The sequence below is a fragment of the Molothrus aeneus genome, chromosome 2 (assembly GCF_037042795.1).
Source record: "Molothrus aeneus isolate 106 chromosome 2, BPBGC_Maene_1.0, whole genome shotgun sequence".
Classification (NCBI taxonomy): domain Eukaryota; kingdom Metazoa; phylum Chordata; class Aves; order Passeriformes; family Icteridae; genus Molothrus; species Molothrus aeneus.
This window is the reverse complement of record NC_089647.1, coordinates 28,787,524-28,811,117: the sequence shown is the minus strand read 5'-3', so window position 1 is coordinate 28,811,117 and position 23,594 is coordinate 28,787,524. Positions and strand designations below refer to the sequence as shown.

Genomic DNA, 23,594 nt, shown 5'->3' with positions numbered 1-23,594 from the left:
CAATTTTGTACCTAATTTTAGCTCTGTTGGCTAAGCTTAAGCATTTTCTCTAGAACACTGAATCTCATCTAGGTGTGAATTGTAACAGCAAATCTTAATTTAGTTAATATCTACAGGTCCAACAAACAGGACCTATGTTTTTGTTTTCATCAGTAGTTTGAAACCCTAATTCTCTCATGTCCAACCTCTCCCATTGTAGAAGTAGATCAAGTATCTTCATAGGGTATGCTCTAATCTGAAAATTGACATTATTAAAAAATGAAATAATATATGCTTTGCTTTTCATGAGTTAAATTAAGATTACTTCCATAAGCAGTCCCTGCAAAACCAAAACTCTTTACTAAGGGAGGTTGTAAGTGGCTGCCATCTCAAGCAGCTCCAGATCCTGGGGATTCTTCCTGCTCAGGTGCTGGAGCCCAGTCCAGAAGCGCAGGTGGATGTGGCCACTGCTTTCCTGTTTTAAACACGTCTTTAAATTTTAAAGACACCCACACAGGCACACACAGGATGTGGACCACACCACGTAAAGGATAAGGATAGACAGTGTGGAGCATGGTACATCTTAACCTGCCACAGAGCACTGACAGGTATTTTCCAGGCCAGCTAGTCCTGCATTTGACTAGGTGATGATGTTGGCATTCCTGGTAGAAGCAGAAGCTGTAGTAGATAAAAGCTGATTGAGCAGGCAGAGTAGTGTCTGGATAAAGCTCCTGCTGCATCAATTACTCTTTCAACTGGGAGGGTCCTGTTTCTATTTCTAAATGGTGGCAAATCTGAAATTTACAACATACATTCTGTTGCCATCATGCTCTGTTGGGTGCTATGAGAAAAAATGCAAGATGGAGTTAATAAAAACAAAACCACACCAGTGTTTCTGTTTCCTTGGATCTATAGAAATTTCTGTACTGGAACTTAGAATATAACAAAAAAATCCTTAGCATAAAATCACAATATTCCCCCCCCCCCACCCCCAAAAAAGGTGACTATTCATGTGATAATTGCACTTCTGCATCCTCACCATACGACTACTGTTAATAAAATGTAGCTTTCTGTATGCAATTTATATAGGAATTGAATGTTTGTCTTTGGTAATGCGCTAAAAAGAATGTTAAATTTTATTTAATATACATTTTATCAGTACTGATATTTTAGATCCCTAATCTATTTGAACCTATCAAGAAACAAACCCACAACATTTATGAAGAGTTGTTACTGTAATTTATGTCCTTTTATGTTTTGCATGGAGATACGAATTTTTTTATTGTTTGTGAATTTTGAGGTGGATGATTTACTGAAGGTTAGACATTAAACAGGGCACAAAGCCAGCCATAGAACTCAGGGATCCTCTTGGGATGCCCCAAACTTTTGCTTATTTACCATAAAATTTGAGTTTTAGTATGTTTAGTATGACATTGCTTCTTATAGTAATTTCTGAAAATGCTAATGTGTGTAATTTCTAATTCTTAGGCCAATTTCTTTTGGAGCAGATTGCTTTGAAAAATGACATGGTGCAACCATCAGAAGGAGAAACAGCCTGCCCAGTTAGATACGAAGAGACCACGGCTGGTGATGAGGATGAAGAATTCCAGTTCTCAAATCTCATGGATCGGCTTGGAGCTGCAAAGGTTTTGGATGAGTGAGTTCTCACAGCAATCATCAGTTGTATGACCCTTTATGATTCACCTCCGGGTTTGATTTAAATGGAATCCAAGATGAATGGCGAGAACAAAAGCTGCTAAAAACCACAGAGTTGCTTTAAAAAACTAATTTTCTTGCTGTCATGATAAAATGCTGTTTGACCAAATTTCTAAGAGCAAAACTGTTGTACTCCAGGCACATGAAACGTGTTTTTCTGCCATGTGATCTGAACACAGATAATTACAAGCATGTAATCCACAGATGTCACTGATTTTCAATCAATGCGTGTTGACTGCTATTTTTGGCAAGGGCTGCATTTAAAGTGCACCATAAGTAGGGAATTTTTCTCCACTTTTTCTGCTTTTTCTCCTCTTCCTGCCTAATTGCATATTGTGATTGCTCTGGTAATTCTGCTTCTTCCAAGGCTAGGAATAAGTAAAAAATGGAGGAAGGAGTAAAAAATGGAGGAAGAAGTGAAAAATGGAGCATAAAACCTGCTCAAAGAGCTTTTTGTGTGATGGCCTCACATTCATTGATCAATCACAATGAATACTGTAGAACAAAAAAAAAACAAAACAAAACCTTGAGCAAAAATGGAAGAGAATCTAGACAAGTGGTACAAATATTTAAGAAATACATCCGTGATTCTTACTATGGAACAAAAGCACTCATCTGTCCTTGTCTTCCCTTGACTACCTGTTCCAGGAAACAGTTCATTGTCAGCCATCCTGAAAGTCTCATTATTTATCACCCATTTTTTCTATCCTTACTCTTATTTTGTCCTTTAAATACAGCACTCTTTGCTGGCTAGGTTCAGGATTGCAATGCTCATGGAAGAAAGTCAGTCAGGAAGAAACAAAATGGTTCAGGAGAATATTGGCAAAGAATTAGAAACCCATTATAATTCACAATAGAGCTGTAGAGCTGTCAGTGTCTGCTGAACAGATTTGGAAACACAACATTATCTTGGTAAATCTTTAAATCAAAATTTCAAGATGTTTTGTTCTGCTTTTTTAGCAGAATCACCATGGAAGAAAAATGTATTGAAAATGAAAGAATGCGGTACAAATGCGATTTGTTAACATATCTATGTTACTTAGGAGTCTGAATCTCATTCATTTCTTCTGAGGGAGGGATTTTGTTAGCTTTTCCACTGCCCCCTCCCCTCTAGATCTGTGGAAGCTTCTTTAATTCTAATAGAAGTGATGGCAGGGCATACTGTACCTCATCTGTCTCTTTTCTTACCCATCCCTGTTTAGGTGGAGTGTCTGGCAAGGCACCCACTAAACAAGCAGTTCCTGTGCTATTCTGCAGTCAGGAATGGCCAGATGTTGCAATGCATTTTTTTAAATAAATTCAATCTCCATAATTTCCCACCCCCTCATCCTTCTCAAATCTTGCACAGTTTAGGTTGTTTTTAATAAGTTTTGTGTTCTGACTAGTGTTGCCCTGAAGCCTCCATCTACTAAGGGTGCTAAGGACATTTACTGCAGCCTGGGAAATGTTCTCTTAATGAATCCTTTATGATGTTTTCTTTCAGTGAGACTGATGTGAAGCAACTTTGGTTGCAGCTAAAAAAAGAAGAGCCTCATTTACTTTCCAATTTTGAAGAGTTCCTGGTCAGAATTTTTTCCCAGCTCCAAGAAGCAGATAATGAGAAGAATGAGTTGGAATGTGCTCTAAAAAAGTTAGTACTTCTCTTTGTTAGACTGCTTGTGTAGTTTTACAAATATTTCACCTGCTATTTGAACTTCTGAAATAAACAAGGTATTTCAGCAGAGACCGAATGACAAGACTTCACATCATGTTAAATTTCCTATAATGTGAAATTTTATCATGCATTAAGACTATGGGTAGAACCATTCATATGGCAGAACTGAATTAAATTAGCTTTTGTCTTCTGGTTAAGATTTTATTGACTGAAATTCTTTTGCAGATATCTGTTATTGCATTGAAGTTTTAGGACAATATTGAGTGATTCCAATCTAGTTAATCAGTTTGATTCCAGAGGAAATTCGTATTTAACAGTAAATCTGGTAAATTGTCTGTGTGCTTTGCAAGCATTGCGTGCAGAAAAGCTATAAACCTGGATTAACTGGCCAGAGACATAAGAGGTTTAAGATGTTAGAGCAGCACAAAGCACTGATACTAGTGAAAATATAAGCTAACAAATATATATAAAGCAAAGCTATGAAATATAGTAAGTAACATATGTATGTTTAATATGTAAAGCATATAAAATGTATATATAAACAAATACATAAAATACACATACAAAAATATGTATAAGAAGTAAAAATTAACAGATCATTCTTTTGTATGGAGTTATCTAGAGGGAGAAAAGTTATGATGCTAAATCTTAACAAAATGCAGAATTATGGGTGTAGTTAAAGTTCCACTGTATTTTTATTTTAAAGTGTTACTTCTGAATTTCAGATTCTTACAGACTGAGCAATAAAGGCAAATGTATTGTTGAAATTTTACTTCATTTGTTCAGCACTCTCCTGACTATGCTGAGAATGAGACAAGGCTTATGAAGAAGGAAAAAACCTAAAAATGTATGATCATTAAAGACAATTGGTTTATATTGGTAGTAGCATTTTCAGCTAAGTCTGTGTGTGGTTTTAGCCTTCAGGCAGCTGGAAACAGCATACAGAGAGTTTTGCTGTCTGTTTTAGACTAGAGATTGTTAACTACCATGTGTGGTGAAAGGTTTGTTGTGTGAGGGTTTTTTGGGGTTTTTTGTGAGTATTTTTTTGTGAGCTGAATGAATAAATGTGTCTCTTTAATAGCTCTGATCAGTGCAGAGGTGTACAGAGAGTACATTAGCATTATCTTTTCTGGCTGATGTGAAATGTCTACCTTGAAAGTGCGTTGGATTTTCATGCCTTTGTAGTAGACGCATGTTTTAGCTAATTTCTTCTTTTTGTTGCTCCTGATAACACCGCTGATTTCAGCACATTGATTGTTGTTTTGTTTGTAGTTGATTGCTGGAAGGAATCAGAGTAGTAATGTAACAGTGGGGATAAATAACCTGTTTCTTTTAAACTATGTATGAATCACAACAAAGCTCAAGACAGCATCATATAGGGTAGAAGATTAATTTTTTTAATACCACATACTTACTAGCACTAAGATGCATGTATCTGAGAGACTGGCCAGGATTTACTGTGGGGTCACAGAAGAGAAGGGATGCTGGGTTTTGAGGACCTGTAATATCTATTGGCTTATTCCAGATTGGTTACAATAATACTCTTTGGAAATTGAATATGAATTTGATCTTTTATCTTTCTTTTCCTGAATCTTTCCTTCCTGACTCACCTCCATGAGTCATTAGGCAATAAGGCCGTCTACTCTCAGCCTTTTGTCTCATTTCCTGGGTGTAGGCTGTGCTTTTGTCTTCAATTGTTCCTTTTTCTTCTATCCTGGATGCCCTCAGAAGTTTCATGTGCATGTGCTGGGATCTTTATGCCATAAAAATCTATGCTCTTCACCCGTGATGTTCTTCTCTACATTTTTGTGTGTTTTCTTCTGCACCTTTCACATGTGCATATTTTCATTCTTGAACCTGAGTCCCATGGTTTGAGACATCCACGAGTTTCATCCTGTTCAGGTTCAATGGATCCAGTAGGTTGCTGCTATTCCTGTTTGTAGGTCCAGGCAGCAGTGAGAATGAGCATATATTCTCAATACACAAACATGCAAATACAGCACACCTGGGGGACTGTGCAGGTTAATACTGATGTAACTAGAGAGAGAGGAAAAAAAACCCAAAACCAAGCGGGTTTTAAATCTAAACCAAATGTGATTTTGTGGGTACAATATTTGTTTGCCAGGGGAGGTTAGTTCTCCTTGATTTTTGGTATTTGTGTTTCATTTTAAGGGCTAGTTTGAAATTAGATGGCTTCTTAAACATAGCAGTAGTGTTTTTTAAAATAATAGAGTGATGAGTTGAGCACCAAAAAAAAGCAGAGATGAACGTTAGGAAGAGAAAATAAAATTGCAGAGATCTTCCCAAAATCAGCCAGAAGGGCCCAGTAAACTGCTGGGCAGTACCAGGGATGGTACTGGGCATGTGGCAAAGCATGTTTTTGCTACTGCATGGACTCTTAGTGCACCCATATCCTGAGCACACTGTGGGAAGTTCTGGTCTCTGCAACACAGGAAGAGTGTAGTGGGATGAGGAAAAGTGCAGGGAATGGCAACTCAGTGGTTAAAGGAATAGAGCAGCTATTCTGAGAGAGCTATTTTTAAAAGGTCGTATCTCTTGAATGAGGAGGCAGAGGCTGGAGTGGAATATGACAGACCTTGTTATTCTTCAAATCCCTGGCAGTAGAACCAAGGGGCTTTTAATAAGACTGATAGGAAGTAAGCCTAAAAGAGGTGAGAAAGACCTTTTTCTCCTAATAGCAGATAAAATCTTCAACTGCCATTAGCTCTGTCTGCTGCTGTGCTTTTGCATTTGAAGGACAAATCTAATAAAAATGTAGACTGTTTCAAACGAGTTCTGAACCGGCAAGATAAACAAAAGGGTAAAGGGGAAGGCGAAGATGAACTGACTTCTCACTTAGCATGGGATAGTGTCAGAAACCATCTTTGTGGAAGATGAGGAGAATCAGAGTCTCAGGAGATTAGTTCACACTGTGCACAGATCACTGTATTTTTTTAAGGAGAAAGAACCATTATGACAAACTGCACAGACAGCAGTTATGAAATCAAAACAATTCACATTGCAGCTACATGAATGGGCAGAAATCGAACCCTCGTAAGTGTGTTGATCCTGAACCTATCATCTGAACTTAGTGAACTCATGTCACATTTCATCTGCTTTCATTTCTATCTGTTCATTCCACAGTGCTACTGAAAGGAGAGACTAAATTATCAAATTTGGCTGAAATTATAAGTTTATGTGTTAAGTAAAACTTGATGGGGAAGAGAAAAACATGTCACATTTTTCACGTAAAAATGATATATCCTTATCGATTCAGTTTTTTTTTCTCCTGAATATATGTGGGGAATATTTGCCAGCTAATTTTTTTTCTTCTGCTTGTTAGTTATTTTACTTATAATTGTTAGGCTTTTGATTACGAGGTGATAGTAATTTCCCCTTCTGTTTAATTTGATAGAGATAAGAATGGGAATCCATAAATGAAGTGCTTGCAGGGTGTTCAGCCTGCAGAAATGGCTTGTGCTTATGTGCCAGAGCAACTGAAAAGATTCCTACACTCAGTAGTGCTTTCAGAATGTAGTCTTCATGGTGCTACCATATCCTTTGCTTCCAAACACATTAGACAGAAAAAATTACCTAAATCAGCAAGCTAAAACACAGGACTAGAGTTATTCTGTCATACAGAAGCCCAGGAAATCTTTATGATTCCCATGGAAACACTGACTGCTGTGCAGTGTGTTCTGCCTCTGCAAAATTACAGGGCTTTTCAGTAGTCAGTCTAGTGCTGGTCAAAGTGACATTTTACTGCATGAATACAGTAGGTGTATGGTCCTAGCATCTCTGCCATGCCTTTCTAAGTAGTTGTTATTTCTCTAGGAATTTGTGTAATTTGCCTCCATTGATGAGTGCTAATTTAAGAAAATAGAGTTTTCTTAGTTTCAAGAAAATAATTTGAGATCAGAACATGACACATTTTTACAGTATAAGGGGACTAAGACAGCTAAAGGGCTTCTGGATTGTCTGACACTCTATATTTGAAATGTTGCAGTTGCATGGCAAAGGCCCTTTTGGGGCCTGGTTTTCTCACCTAGTCAGAGTTTATGAAAGTCTTAAGTGACAGCCATTGTTTTCCTCCAGTTCTTGTAGCCTGCCAGTTGTGTGTTGCTTCTATAAATCCTGGGAAAATGTCTCACATTTTTTACCTGTGATTGAAAAAGCAGCCTGGCAGTGTCAGATGTTCTGCTGTTGAAAGGGGGAAAGACAGACTTGTTTCTGGTTTTACTCATTCTTCTTGGATAAGGTAAAGTTTTTGAATTTTCTTTAAAATTGGCTTTGTTTTAAATTAGAAGAGAACCAGGCCTTCAGTAAGGGAAAACATAGAATATGTACCACATCGGGTAAAAAAAAAAAAGAAAAAAAGTAGATACAAAATAATTTTTTTTTTTTCTACTGCATGTTCCTTGTCTTGCTGATGTGAATGCCCTTGAAGTTTGGGTACTTTATTTGTGACAGATGCATTATGCAGATTGCTCAAGGAACAGCTGTGGCAGGAAGAATATGAGACAATATACAGTACTGTCAGATAAAGTTCCTAATAATCACTATAAAAAAAAATATTATAGGATGTCCCCTGAGTTTGATACAAAGATATTTTTGCTTTTCAGTGTCTGGATTAATGAGCATAGAATAGAATAGTAGCAGAACAAAGCAGATATCTTGTTCCCTGTCAACAGTTAAATTTTTTCTGTCCAAGCTAAACATTTACTCCTAAACTAAACATTGTAATCCTCCATGGATCAAACTGCAGTGATGTTAATTGCAATATTCCACTGGAAAAAAGTGAACTTTGTAGGTTCTTCTTTTTTCTTCCTACAGTTGCATAAACTTGTGCACAGCATATTTATTTCTGTTCCTCGTCTGGGCTTTTCAAATTTGTTTCAGCAGAGCAGTTAGAGAGGCAGTAAGGCTACTTTCAAGAAGGTCTTTCAAGAATTCTGTTCTAGCTAATGTATCTTAAGAAGGTCTTTCAAGAATTCTGTTCTAGCTAATGTGTCTTAGATAGGAGTACCTCATTCAGTACCCTTGAATGGGCAACAGTGCAGACTAGGAGTAAAAAAAAGGAAGTTGCCATGAAAGTATTTTTAACTGTCAAATTTAGGTTCTGATATCTTGGTATTGTCATTAGGAAACTCTCTTCCGTTTACCCAAGATCTAGTAGTCATTAAAATTGCATAATGAACAGCTGCTTTCTATGGAAACATCAGCTTTATATTAGCTTTTGAGCTACTGAAGCTTTACTGCCATGAGAAAAAAAAAAAAAATCTGTGAGCATTGTTGCACAAAAATTTCTATTTCCTTGACACCAGAACATTCTTTGGAGTCTTGTATAAAGGCAGAGATGTGGAGCTTAGCTGGAAATGTGGGCCATGACTTGAAGTAACTGCAAAGACCCACTCAGTGTATTTTTATCTCTTATTAGGAAAATTGCTGCTTATGATGAAGAAATTCAACATCTCTATGAGGAAATGGAACAGCAAATCAAAAAGGAGAAAGAACAGTTTCTCTTAAAAGTGAGTGTCTCTCTTATAGTGTCCATGGATTCTGCTCCCCCTTTCAGTGGTTTTAAACTCATTCTGGGTGTGAAATTAAAGCCCACAAAATGTATTTCACAACAGAGGAAGAAAAAGCATTTTTTACCTCACAGCTACTTTTGTGCTGCAGCTTCAAACTTTTAGTCTCTGCAGCTGCAAGCTGAGTGACTTGTTGGATGAAGGAGCTGTGATGTCCTGTGCTCAGCGGCTGGCATACAGTACAGCTGGCATTCTTTTGAAAGTCACTTGAACTACAAATATTGTATTGTTGGTGCTACTCTAGGTCCAGCTTCTGGTCACAATCAGGAAAAACACTCTGTGAGGTTGTTCAGAGCAGCACCAATCCTGTTGAATTCTGCAGTCTCTGATTTTTGGGAGGGGATAACAAAAAGAGAAGAATCAAGTGATGGTAATTTGTGGAACAACCACAGGTTATTTACAAAATAAACACAGGACAGAATCTTTGGTCACTGCCATGGTGCTTCCAAAACACCTGAAGAAGAATTCCCTTTTCTTGGGAAGTTGTCTTTAAATCTCCTCTACTGTGTCTGTAGTCTTTTCTTTGGATTTTTCTTTCCTGCTTTTTCTTGTAAAATTAGGAAACTCACAAGGACTCCCAGCATGCTCCAGGAAAGAGTCACCCTAGAATCTTGTAGGTGGGAAGGTGATGCATTACTTCCTAGCTGGATCAGGAGGCTCAGGAACATGGCCAATTACTTTTTGAGTATTAAAATATTGGAGGTTCTCCAGCTGGTCTGGGTGCCCTGGGACAGTCAGTCATGAGCTACTGGCTCATCCCTTTTTGTTGTCTTGGCATCAGTCATTTAAATGAAACAAATACATGGTTTCAGCAATACGTGATAGAAATAGTTGCCAAAATAGTGGTTATTGCCTCCATTCTCAATCAAGTATGTATAAATATATCTAGACAATATAATCAAATATATCTCAAGCTTCCTTTTGTGATGCAAATATATCAAGTATTTTTTGTTCCCTGGTAACCAAAATAAAATAAAAAGAAAGAGAAAAAGAAAAAAAAACGTGCTTTATCAGCTGTCTAAGGAACCATTCCTTTCACTTGCCTTACTGGGTAGTGAACCTGACTCAAATTTTCAAGTTTTTTTCCATTCCAAGCTGAGAGCAGTTTTTAGTGGCGGATAAGATGGAACCTTTAAATAAAGTTTGTATGCCAGCTGAAGGATAAAAAGTACTTGCAACTTTGCCTGACAGCACTTTTGTGGAACAAATAGTTTATGTGCTCTTAATAGTCCACAACTGAAGTGGTACTGAAAAGCCCCAAACAACAAAGACTTTTCCGTAAGCAATGATTGTTGGATGTCCTAATTAGTTATATATTTGAGGTTAAGCCATTTCTTTTAGGCTTTTTCATGAAAGCTTCCCACTCAAGCTATTTACAGTTTAGTCAGCAGTCACACTAAGGGCTGCCAGACACTCATGAAGTATTGTTTCTTTGCATGACTAATTTGAGATCTGGGGAGATCTGACTGTTAAATTCTTTCTCTAATGCAAAGTCTTACAAAGACTTTTCAGCCTGGGGAGATGCATTGATGCCATATAAAGGGGAAATTATTGTGGCTTGAATGAAGAGCAGCTATTGAAGAATACATTTAAAGAAATTGGTAAGATGCAAATAAGTACAAATTGTAGCTATTTACAATACTTAATACCCTGCTGACTGAATGTTACACAAAAGGGGCAGTTAGTCTGTTTTTTCACTTGCATATATATTCTTCCCCAGAAAGAACCAGTTATCGTGCATTTCATTACCCCATTACACGTACTGCTTAAGAGAAAACACTTGTAAGAACGACTGCTGCCATGAGGGAATTTTTATTTTTGTTTAGAGGCATTTTCCTGGGGACCTTAGAGAGTAGAAGCCTGTTTTTGGAGAAACAGGACAGATTCTCAGCTGATACAAACTGCTGGAACCTGATTTTACTCAGGAGAGGGCTAACAATTTTTCTCAGCTGAGGAGTGTGAGGAGTAATCCCAAATGTGACTGGGAGTTCCCAGTGACTGCAGGATACTTAGATAGTGGACAGGTTAATATAATTGCTAAGTGAAAGGCAGAGCTTGAAGCCCCAGTTGCTTGTTTATACCAGTGGAACATCTGTGAAAAATTGTTGTTAGTGACGGGTTTGAAGCGTGGAGTTGCTGTTTCTTTCACATCAGCCTGAGTTGCTGTGGCTGGAAATGAGAGGATATGTTCTGGCTGCATTGATCCAGACTGGCTCAGCTCCTCAGCCTCCTGCCTGAGATGTTTGCCTCCACTTTCTAGACTCAGTACCTACTTATGTGCAATCAGCACATTCTGTACCAACCACAGCCATGGAAGCTGCTGGACTACAGCAGTTTAGAGATTCATGAGTGATACCATCCCAAAACTGAGTACTACCTGTGTCTTCTGATATTCACTGTGGAAAGCTTAATCCCTGACTCGTTATTTCTCCTCCTGTGATGCAATTGTGCTGTTCTGTTAATCCATTTCCTCTTGGAATTTTGCAGGACACAGAGAGGTTTCAGTCCCAAAGTCAAGAGCTGGAGCGCAAGCTGCTGTCAAAAGAACAAGAACTGGAACAGCTGGTTCAAAAACAGAAAAGGGTACTAACTGATATCCTTTGGAGTTAAGAAATAGAAGGCTCTTATTTGCTCATACGATTTTCTTTAGGTACTATTTTAGGTTCCAAAACTGCAAGTTGGTGTGATGTGGTTGTGCCAAATTGTGGCCCTCTGTTGTTTTTGTGTCATGTGCTTAGGAAAAATGTTAACCTCTATTTCTAAAGTAGTTTTCCTTTTATGTGGTAAAATGGAGAATAAAATAATGCTTTGCATATTCTCCCCAGGTACTAGGTTAATTTTTATGAAAATGTAGCATAATTCCACTGCCCTCAGTCTTCTAGGAACTGGCTTAACACACAGTTTAAGAGCAGAGAACAATGATTTGGCTCTTCTAGTGCACACCTCTGCTCAAAGCCTGTACCAGCCACTCATTTACTTGTTTTGGACTGATTCAGCACTATGAACTCAAAATGCTCCCTCCTGAACAACTTGCTCCTGATATATCTCTGTGATAACAGTTTTATAGCAGTGCATGTTTCCCTTGCATTGGTAACAGCTTGTCAAGTTCCCATAATAAAACCTGAGGTGTTTTGCTTCTAAAATGCATGGCCTGCTTGTGGGAGCAGAAAACTTGCTCTAAAGTGGCTCCAAGGTCATTGCAGTAAAGACTAGCAATAGAGAAAGGAGGTAGCACTGGGATTTAAAGGGCTGAAATGGAGTGCTGTAAACACAATTCCCTCTGTAGAATATGAATTTGTGGACAAAAAGAAGAAAGTTTTTCACAATGAGAACCATCAGCCGTTGCAATAAGCTTCCTGGGGAAGTGGTGGATTCCCCAACATTGGACACTAAAGATTTAGCTGGGCAGGATGCTGGGTCATCTTGGCTAAACTGTATTTTTGACAGAAAAGGTTGGAACAGATGAACCTTGAGTTACCCTTCCAACCCGGTACTCTGTTATTCTGTGAAGTTTAGCTGATAAGAATGCAGGACTGAACTAAAAGTCTATTCCACACTTGAAATCAACTGCCTGATGTTAATTGCCTTTGTCCAGTACCACTGTGAATCGGAATATATGTGATTTTATGCAGGCTCTTTACCACGTGGCAGCACTATAATGGAATAATCTATACTTTGAAGATATCTGTGGGGGCATACACAGATCAGGCATTTTTAATCTGAAACTAACTGAGAGTCTGTAAGAAATGACTTATTCTAATTTTCTAATGAATATGTTTAATATTTTCCTTTGTTTGTTTGTTTTTGCTTTAAAGCTCTGTTTAAACTGCATTATGAACCAGTAATTCTCTAAAAATTTTTTTTTCAAGTATGGGGTTTCTACATTTGGTATAAAACCCACAGAAGCTATTCAAAGGATTTCACTCAATTTTAAGCCTGGTATAATCAATCAATATAGGGAACAATACCAGGAAGTCTTATCTTATGATTGTTGTCTACATTGCCATTGTCTAATACTGCCTATCTTGAAGAACATAAAACAATGTCTGTGCTATTTTTATTAGTATTGGCTTTTTATCTGATTTTATGTTTCCATTTCTATTTACTGCACTGCTTATTATGAATAATATTGCCATGTTTGTTTTTTTTTCTTTATTTGTAATTTCTAGTATTTAGTATTTCCCCTCTCCATTATGAATTTACATGAATCACAACAAGGGTGCTTTTGAAAGACAGGCTCTTCATACACCATAAAGATGAAACTATTCCATTTTGGTTTTATGGAAAGGAAGCTGTGTTGGACGAATGGAATTCACTTTTTCTAATGCTGAGATGACATGATTTCATTCAGATGATTGATGACAACTGGAACTTCTGTCATTCAACCAGCTGTTTGGCCCATTGTTAATCTGATATGCAGTATTTGATGGGGTTTTTTTCTGGTATACCAGCCTAGCCTATTTATTTGAGTGCTTTACTCAGTGTAGTTAGAGGCACGTAGAGGTTTTCTACGTGTATTTTTCTGATTTCTAATGATCCTCTCGGAAAGTGACTCTCATCTTTACCCAGATCTGTTTTTATAGTACCATGTCCCCACTCATTTTCTGGTATTGCTTTTCATTCACTGAGATACCCATGTGTGGTATCTAATGTTTGCCTTATCCAGAGGTCTCTTTCACTTTTGCCTCCTCCTCTGGCATGGAAATATACTTTGATAATTAAATCTCTTCTTGCAGACAGTGAAGGTAGCTTGATTTAGTTACGACTTCTATGCTTGGTTGTATGAGAGAACCTCTTGGCCCACAAGGGAGTAACACAAATGCTTTTTTCCAAACTTCATTAATAAGTCTCTTTTTTTTTTAATTTGAAATACAATGTAGTTGTTTTTGTGTTGGAAATCATTAACAAAAATATGAAAGGGAGCTTTCAAACCAGATGAGCTCTGTGTTGTTTCCTCTGACATAGCCAGAGGGATTTTCCCTTATGAGGGTTGTCTGGCTGGCATTGTTCCTCAAGGGATGTCAGTTGGAACATCTCAGGAGGAGGCAATGGGGACAGAGGATATCCAGCATAACCTCTAGGGCACAGAATCTTGTGTGAGAGAAGAAAGCAGGTGTGGAACAAGTGAAATGCAGGGGACTTATTGGACTTCTCACATAAAATGCTGGGTTCTGTGCTGATGGCAGCCACTGAGGAGCATGATCTTGGAATTGGGAAAAAGATGCATGAAAACATGGATCAGTAGCACTCAAGTGCTTATAACTGCCTTATGGCACTGTATAAATTTTGCATCTTTCACATGCTGCTGAAATACATAGGGAGAAAAAAAGAATATAAAAACTACAGAAAGGATGCTGAGCTAAGAACAAGGGATTGCATGGAGGGTGCTCAATGTGCGTGTCTTTTGGGGACACCAATAAATGCCGTCATCAACAGGTCATTTGCCTTTGATAATCCCAGATATTTATTCAACTTAAACTTGATTTTCCTCTCATCTTTGTCAAAAAAAGAGAATATGCACCATTAACTACTGTCTGTGCTTGACCTGTGGAATGGGTTAATTCTCTCTGCTACTTAGATTTTCTTAAACATGTCTATGGGCCATGAATCTTTTCCCCAGCAGTTTCCATCTACCAGATGAACATAGAAGCCAATTTGCAGCTCCAATAAGCAGCTAGAAGCTATAGGATCTATGCCATTCTACCACCAGCTGAGCATTCCCTAGTGAGTTATTCTCTGTATTGTGAGTTGTTCAGATGAAGGCTTTAAAAATAGTGTTTGGCATTTCTCAAAGGATTGTACCCTCAAAGGGTAAAGTGGAAGAAGGGAGCTTTGTATTGCTGTGAAACAATCCTTTCTCCTCTTGTTGTGTTCTGCGTTTTGCGCATTATATTATTGTTTTTCTGACAAGAGTGAGCACCAGGATTTATATCAAGTATTTCTAACATCAGTATAAATGATTCTGGGAGCTGATGTTGGCTACCATTGCAGTTACATTTTCAGAACAGTCTCTGTATAAGTTTTCAGATGGCCATACTGTTCTCTAAGTGAGGTTTTTGTCTGCAGCTTTTTGCTCCTTAGATTTTTTGAAAGTTCATCTTTGTATGGTCACTTTTTGCTTCTCCCAAAGCCACTCCTCTGGATGAGTCTTGTCTTAAGTACCTGAAGCAGCTGATCTTTTACTTATAATGGGTAACTTTGTTCTGTCGATGAGCAGAAGCAATATTCAGGAACTGATGTAATCTATCCATGTAAGCCAACCTTGTTCAGCAGTAATCTAATGCCCAGCCAGTGTTCCATGGGAAATGTGAGCCTGCTGAGGCTACAGTTCAGCAAATACATTAAGCTGCTGCTGCTAAGTGCTCCCACTCTACATGTGTTCCTGACTTCCCACAGTCCAGGCTAGAAAGTATTTTCTGCATTTATTTTTACCTGGGCCTCATTCAAAACCAAGACTACAACAACAGCAGTGTTCTAGGGTAGGAACTGACTGGAAGAGCTGGGTGAGGACAGGTTTTGGTTGGGTGAGCTCTGCTTGTTGGGATGGGCAAAAGGAGAGTTCAAACATTGTTATGTCTCAGATCTGAAAGATTGAAATGGTATTGTAATGCACCAAGGATGTTTTACAGTCCTTAAAATGAATACAGAAAAAACAAAACAAACAAACAAAAAAAAAAAACCCAGAAAAAAACTTTTGTATTTTAAAGTCAGCAATGCTTTCCCTAATATGAAGTTTTGCTCTGCTGTCTAAATTTGCTCAGTTAGCCAGGGAGAAGCAGGTAGAACTTCTTTATGTACCTGAAGCCACTATTGTCTATTGTTGCTTGTTTTACAGGGAGGTTGTATCTTTCCTTTGATGTACATTGGAGAGGGAGTAAAAAACTGAATAAAAAGGCTCTAATTCACACTTCTTGGCAGATCTGTCTGAGGTGGCAAAAAAGTCACTGCTTGTTCATATTGCTGGGGATGGGAAGGTTTATCAGCTATTAGATTTAAATCTAGCAGTTTTTAGGTAGATCTCTGAATCACTCTGTGTAGACCTGGTCTTTGTGGAAAGTGGTGTAAAATATCAGCTTAATGCTGCTAATGTGAATATCAGCTTAATGCTGCTAATCTGCTCTATAGCACATTTTTTATGGTTTGTACTGGTGTGTTCTTGAGCTGGATAAAATTCAGTCATAGAATGGAATGGCTTTGTTTTTGTGTAACATAATTATGTCTGTACAAAGATCACTGGAAGAGCACCATATGTATTTTATTCATTTTTTGGCTTTGAAATAGCACCCTGCTCAGCTAACCTCTAAGACCCAAACTGAAATCCTCAAAACCAAGATACCTCAATCGGCTGTAATGCTTTCTGTTCTCTTTTCTTCCACCCAGTTAGAGCATCAGTGTACACAACTCCTCAGTGGCAAAGAAGAAACCAAAGTAGAGAACACCAAGCTGAAGCTGACTAACCAGGAGCTGCTGAGAGAGCTGGAGAGAACATCCCATGAGCTAAGCCTGGCTCAACAACAGCTACAGGTGCTTCAGGAGGAGGCATCAAGGCTCCATGAGGAGAAGGAAATGTAAGTGTCCAGCTGCAGCAGTTCTTGTGCACTTGCTTGGTGTGCCAGTAAGCCCCCTCAGGGTACCCAGTGCTGTCAAAAGCAGAAACCACTTGCAAAGCTGAGTGCAGTTCTAGCTGCTTTCCCCCAAGTAATTCAGCATGTTTTCTGTAGCATATCTGGCTTCTATGGAATCTTTTGCTAATTTTGTGTTCAAAATGTCGGTGTTCTCCCCACTGTCATTGGTTGAGGATATTTGGAATTAAAAATTGAATTAAAAATCCATGTAGTGTCTTAGTTTTGAGATACCAGTGGAATTCCTTATGGAAATGCCTTACAGTTGTGGCATATGATGCTTCATCCTACTCAAAGCTGAGTCTATCTGAAACTTGCTTCTCAGAATGTACTCTGACTGAGATACCTAGGATCTTCTTTTTTTCCTTCATCAAAAGTAAGCCTAGTAAGGACAGCAAGATAAAATTTAGCTTATCTCAATTCCCACGACTCTTTGTGGCAATTCAGAACCATAATTTTGGGGTTTCCAGGTCAAATGTTGAAGGTTTTAGATTCTGATTCCAAATTACAAAAAAAAAAAAAAAAAAAAAAAAAAAATCAAGAAGAAATATTTATGGTTCTTATTTTGAGAGATAAAATGACTTGTGACAGTTTGAGCTACCTGTCTTGCTCCAGCCTTCTGCACAAAGCAGAAGAATCATTACTCTGAGGCTGTAATTGGCAGAAATGTTCACTCAAGTCCATTTTAAAGAAAATGCTCAGGGATCTGTAGAAGCCTCTCATTGCCAATGGAGGGCACATGAATGACAGATGGACCTGCCCACTGCAGCAATGAACTATATAATTCAGAGCTGTTGCTGGTTGACATATTTCAGGATAGAGCAGAACATTAGTTCAAATGTCACATTATTTTTCTCTTAAGCTTTGTGCCAAGCTCTATTAAGTTATCACTTCTTTAATTTTTCTTGAGGGCAAAAATAATTAACTTTGTTGATAAATTAGTGTTAAAGAATGGCCACTGTGATTAGAATTTTTAGGTTTGTGTGTTTGATGTGTGTTTTGGAAGTAGACAGTAGAAATACTCCTCCTCAAGGTGGTTTGTTTCCTCTTTGAGGCCTCTCTTTTCAGATCCAGAGCAAAGACTATGGAATGATCTGATTTAAAAGCTACAAAGGAAATCTGCCCAGTGGTCAGACTGCTGAATAATACTACTGCACTTACAAAGCACTTTGGATTCAATAGTGGTTTATGGAATTAGAGCTCAGCCCTACTCAACTGCATCTGCAGTGTTGCTTTAAACATCTGTGTCAGTCTGGTAAGACTTGAGCTGTTGAAGCAGGTGTAATGTTCAGACAGTGCACAGGAAGAACTTGAGGCTTCACTGAAAGGCGAAAGAAAATCATTAAAGGCCAGACACCAAATCGTGTTAAATCAAAGTAAATGGTGTTAAAATGGCTGCATAAGTGTCAAGAATTGGAAAGAAATTGTAGGGCTTGTAGATGTGAGAGCCTGACATATGGTTCCTGCAGCAGGATAAGCTCTAATTTTGGATAAAATGTCACCTGTTTTTTAGTGGCTATAACTGAGAAGTATTTTAGCAGTGTATCTGTTCTGAATGCTCCAAGTGCCAGTATCAACATATATTAAACTCTCTGGATGAAGAAATTAAAAAGCAATAGTTTTTGAAAAAAGAACCTCTACTCCTTCCTCTGCTAACTCGTACTGCTGTGCTACTGTGGGCCTTATACTGAATAAACTTCTTTAAAATATTAACCATTCATGCAGAACAGAATCTACAAGTTTGAAGAAGCTGAGGTCTCAAATGTAGATACCCCTAGGGGGAAGCACTTTAGCAGTGTTCTTACCATAGATAGAAAAATTTTTTTCTTTTTTTTTTTTTTTGCAGGGAGGTGTACCGGGTGACAGAAACCTTACAGAGAGAGAAGTCAGGACTTTTGAAGCAGCTGGATTTTTTAAGGTAATGTTGATCTTCCAAAAACTCTTATATAATTCTAAAGAGGTACATTAAAGTATGAAATTATGTTGGGATATGTAGTGAGTGTAGGTGTCAAGGTGTTGACAGTGGGGTGCCACAGAGCAGCCTCTGTGCCAGAGAGAAGCCAGGGCTGCCCTGTGACAATGGACACAGCACAGGCCACAGTGGAGCCCCACAGCCCCCATGTGCTTCTGGGAAAGCCTCAGTAAGAAAGGGTGGAATACAACGCAGCAGCTGGGAGAGAAGAGAGAAAAAAATATGTGAGAAAGCCCTTCAGACACCAAGGTCAGTGAAGAAGGAGGGGTAGAAGGTGCTCCAGGCACCACTGGAGCACAGTCCCTTGCAGCCTGTGCAGAGTCCACACAAGAACAGGCTTCTGGCAGGAGCTTGGTCCATGGAGAGGAGCCCATGCAGGGGCTGGTTTTCTGGCAGGAATTGTGGCCCTTGGGGGGACCCAGGCTGGAGCAGTCCATCCCTGAAGGATTATTCTCCTTGGAAAGGATCTATGCTGCAGTTGTGAAGGACTATAACCAGTGTGAGGGAACTCACACTGGAGTGAGAAAACTGTGAGGAGGAAGGAGCCGCAGAGAGAAGCTGTTATGGGCTGAGCACAAGCCCCACTATTCCCCATCCCCTTGTGCCACTCAGGATTGGTTAAGGCAGTAGAAGAGCTGAGGGTGTAGGAGTGAAGTTGAGCCTGAGAAGAAAGGGGATGTGGAGAAGGTGGTTTTAGTTTTGTCTCAATTTCTCATCATCCTACAGTTGAGTCTGTTTCATCTGTAATGGGTAGCTGGTAAGTAACCTTCTTGTTTTTATCTTGGCCCACAAGCTTTTCCATGTTATTATCTTCCCTTGTGGTGTTGAGGAAGGAGAGTGAGAGAGTGGCTGGGTTTACATCTGGCAGCCAGTCAATGTCAACTGCCACAGGATAATGACACAGAAATAGCAAAAATGGTTACAAAAGACTCTTAAATGGTTGGTTCTTGCATAGAGTAGAGGGCAGCACACCTGAAAGATATGCTTCATTTTGACAATTCAGAGCTGTAGGACAATCTCCTTTCCAAAAGTCAAATGTAAAACAGAGCAGCACTGATCAGCTCTAATTCTGAGGAAGAAGCCTGGCTGCAGGAGCTTGCTTAAAGGCTCTGCTGCTTCTCAAGTGCTGGGAGTTGAGCCAAAATGAAGATTATTTCCCCAAAATATTTGTAAAATGATTCCAAAATGTACATAGCTAACATTCCTTTATTGATAGACTTCAAATTTGGAGCTGTGTTCAGCCACCTGTAGCCCTCTTTTCAATGTGAAGCAATGTTGGGTTTTGTTTGCTCAGTGGTCAGTCACTCTGGGCTGTAGGTTGCACCTGCCTCTAGGTCTTCATTGTCTGCATTTCCTTCAGGAGGCCTCATTTTAAAGTTGCCTAAAAATTTCACAGGCTTGAGGCAAGGCTCTTATTTTGCAGCATGTGTTTTCCATAGGCCACTCTGTGATCTTGCCTGCTTCAAGTTTTGGGGACATAGATGGAAACATCTGGCAAGGGAGGTTTTTTTCATTCACCCTGGCTGCTCAGTCTCTCCTGTGGCCAGGCCAGCAACAGATGGAGACAATAGATGATGTACTAAGCAGGTGTGCTGTCAGATCTGATCAGAGCTTGCTGATTGCCTGGGGTATCTGTTTCTTGACACTTTCATTGTTTTTGCACAAAGGATGGAAGATGGATGTTTTCCTAGGGTGACTTTTCTGTGGCAGTTGCAATTGCCACAATAATTGGCTTTCACAGCTGTCAGCAGATGAACAAGAGATGGTGTTCATTGCACCCTCTCCACATTAAGAGGTCATCTTTACTGTGAAAATCATTAAAAATTCTAATTTATGGTACGTGAAGGCATATTGACCACAACTGATTTCTATGTGTTAAGGCATTTGTTTAGATAAAATACAGGAAGAGATCCAGATCCCATCTGGCTTTAATCAGCATAGCCCTGCTGGAGAATCAATAGTCCAGGCAAGAAACTGGCCGAGGTGAGAATATAAATAAAGGGTGATGAAAGGTTTGCACTGCTAACTGTCCAGTCTGTCTGTTAGTGTGGAGTAGAAAAGTCAGCAGTTCTAAATACTTGGCTTCAGTGTTTCTTTTGTTTGTATTTTCTTTGCAGAGAGAGGAACAAACATCTCAGGGATGAACGTGACATATTTTTGCAGGTAACCAACTTATTTTCAAACCCAGTGTTGGGCAGACACATATGAGAACAGATTCAAAAGAAGGGGAACAGAAGGCTGTGCAGGAGATGGACTTTCATGCCCCTTAAATCTTACCCTGTTCTTAATTTGTATTGTCGTCTTTTCTCACTTGAAAATAAGATTTTTTAATTTGCTAAACAATTTTAAGAGTTGAGAATTATAAATTGGGAGCTAATCTCTCTGAAGAGAGATTAATGTGTTTTAGAAGAAACAAAGGATGCAATCATGAAAGGAGGAAATAACCTAAAAATGGAACAATTAAATGTGTTAATTTATCCAGTCAAGAGTCGGTAATATCCTGACACATTTATACAACAGTACTATAGCTGGTGTACCTGAATCAGTACCTGAGTACCTCAGTACCTGAGGCTGGGGTAAGAGCAGATCTGATTAACTTTTTAAGCAGCGGCCAAAGATGGACTCCTAAGATGTTCTAGAAGTACCCTGGTGTAAGGAGACTAAGGCCATTTAGTTTATATTTGCTTGTGTTCTTAGTCTACAGGAAGCTGCTCATGTAAAAAAAAAATTACTTTTTTTCCATAACATTGTGCTGTTTTATTTACAAAGCAGATGCATTTTTGCAGGATATGGACTTTCCTGTTCTGATTGTTTATCAATTAGAATTCTGAAACATTTATACCTCTAGTACTTCTACTTTCATTTTCTTTCATTTGCATTGCATTATTTAAGTATTTGGAATGAGGGTAGTTAACCATAACGAGCACCAGAAGTAAATCAGTAAGAAGTATTCTGTATTTCTGCAGAAATGCAAAACAACTGTTCCAAAAGCCAGCTGGAAGCAGAGATCAGGGTCTATCATTGGGAAATACATAGAGGGCAAGATGCAGCCAAACAGGTAGGAGCTTTTTTTCACGTGTTCCCTGTTTGAGTATGATGAGGCTTATAGAAAGAAGATGTGGAATGCTTCCTTTCTGATACTTTTGAACTTTTCAAAGAGTGTATTTCTTAAGTGTCTGTCACTATAAGATTACTGTACTCATTAAGAAATTTGAAAATGAAAAGCCAAATTTTAACATAAAACAAGTGTGCTGTCTGCAAAGGCAAGAGATTTCCCCACTGTGGATGGCTGTAGGCTGGGAGACACAAAAACTTGCCCACGAGCACGAGCCTATGTTAATGTGGTACAATTCTGAGTCTCCACTTGGACTTTTTTTATCTATATTAAGCAAACCCACGTCCATCCTATCTACTAAAAAGAGAATCAGATTGCACATAGAAATGATCTCTCTTGGGTTTTTCTTTTATTCCTCCAGAATAGGAGGGAAGGTGGGAAAGGAGAAAACCACAGTAGAGAAGCTTACTTTAGCTCTTCTATGAGATTAGAATTGATGTTAATCTAATATTTTCCATTCTGGTTCAGGTTTCTCCTGTAAGTTATTAGCTTTCCCCATGATGCTTATAATTATCAATATATATACACATGGTATGATGAGCTGACTTTTCAGCAGACACTGGAATGACTCTGCCTCCTGTGACTAATCAAAAACATGGGAGATTAAATTCAGTTATTCAGATTAAATTCAGAATCAAATAGCAGGTCCATTATATTTTTGTGATATACTTCTTTCTCTGTCTAGCCATTCATTTGAAGAAGATGATATTTTCAGTAATTCAAAGAGAAGGAATTCTGCTGGACTGAATGGAGTTCTCTCTGAAGAGCCTGATGCTGGAGTCACTGGAGGAATGCCTAAAACATCACATCTCCAAAGAATAATATCAATTGAAGAAGATCACCTACCCCAGCTTCTTGACAGGCTGGTTGATAAGCAGCTGAGCAGATGGACTGGAGAAGATGAAGATACTTTTGAGACAGAAATGAGTAACAAATCCAGAGAGCAATCAATGGAACATTCATCATCATCTTCTAGAGAGCAGCCTATAGGGAAGGAAACACTGTCAAATGTAAGAGGACAAAGGAGATCTCACCTTGAGTAGAGTGTGAAGTTGTGGGTCCTGTGATTTAAGGAGAATGTGAAGGTCCTTGAATGCATCCAGAGGAATGCCACAATGCTGGTGGGAGGGCTGGAAAGTATGTCCTCTGAGGAGTGGCTGAGGGCTCTGGGTTTGTCCCAGTTTTGCAAAAATAGGCTGAGGGATGACTCCCTTACTCTCTGCAGCTTCCTGAGGAGGGGAAGGGGAAAGGGAGGTGCTGATCCCTTCTCCCTGGGATCCAGCAATAGGATGTGTGGGAATAGTTCAAAGCTGCCTCAGGGGAGGTGCAGGCTTGACATCAGGAAGCATTTCTTTAGTGAGAGGGTGGTCAGACACAGGAATGGGCTTCCTAGGGAGGTGGTCCATGCCACAAGTCTGTCAGTGTTTAAGATACTTTTTGATAATGCCCTTCATAACATGCTTTAACTTTTGGTCAGCCCTGAAGTGGTCAGGGAGTTGGACTAGGTAGGTCCCATCCAACTGGAACTCTTCTGTTCTATTCTGTTCTGAAGGACCTTGGATGCCATGAGGTGGTGTCATATGTTAATGTGTTATACCTAGAATCTAAAATTATTTGGTTTTCTGTCTTTAAGTTGAAACATGACAAATTAAGCCATTGCATGAAGTGGGGGATGAAAACGTATTGCAGACAAGTGCTGAAGGTGCAAAGAAGGGAAACTCAACCTAAAGGAGTGGTAACTGCAGACAATGTGTGCATAGATATACATTTGAAGGACTGCTTAGGGAAAGTGAAGTTAAGTCTTGTAACAGAGGATACAAGAAGCTCCTGTGGAAGGCAGAAATTGTCTTAAAAAATAAGCGTTATTTAAAAATTGGTTGTTTGGCTTTGGTTTTTTGGTTTTTTTTTGCCTCAAGGTGATATTTCTCATATTCTGATACTTTTGAGT

At 38.9% G+C, this 23,594-nt stretch overlaps 1 protein-coding gene across 1 annotated transcript in view; it reads left to right on the top strand.

The window, feature by feature from the left end:
- CRACR2A (calcium release activated channel regulator 2A) overlaps nt 1–23,594 on the top strand; it is a 42,578-nt gene that overhangs the window by 5,284 nt on the left and 13,700 nt on the right. Inside the window, exons 3-11 of the mRNA XM_066569999.1 lie at nt 1,468–1,636; nt 3,179–3,325; nt 8,787–8,877; nt 11,425–11,520; nt 16,318–16,505; nt 18,406–18,477; nt 20,649–20,694; nt 21,498–21,589; nt 22,332–22,656. Coding sequence (XP_066426096.1) covers nt 1,468–1,636; nt 3,179–3,325; nt 8,787–8,877; nt 11,425–11,520; nt 16,318–16,505; nt 18,406–18,477; nt 20,649–20,694; nt 21,498–21,589; nt 22,332–22,656 — 1,226 coding nt within the window. The remainder of the gene's footprint in view (nt 1–1,467; nt 1,637–3,178; nt 3,326–8,786; nt 8,878–11,424; nt 11,521–16,317; nt 16,506–18,405; nt 18,478–20,648; nt 20,695–21,497; nt 21,590–22,331; nt 22,657–23,594) is intronic.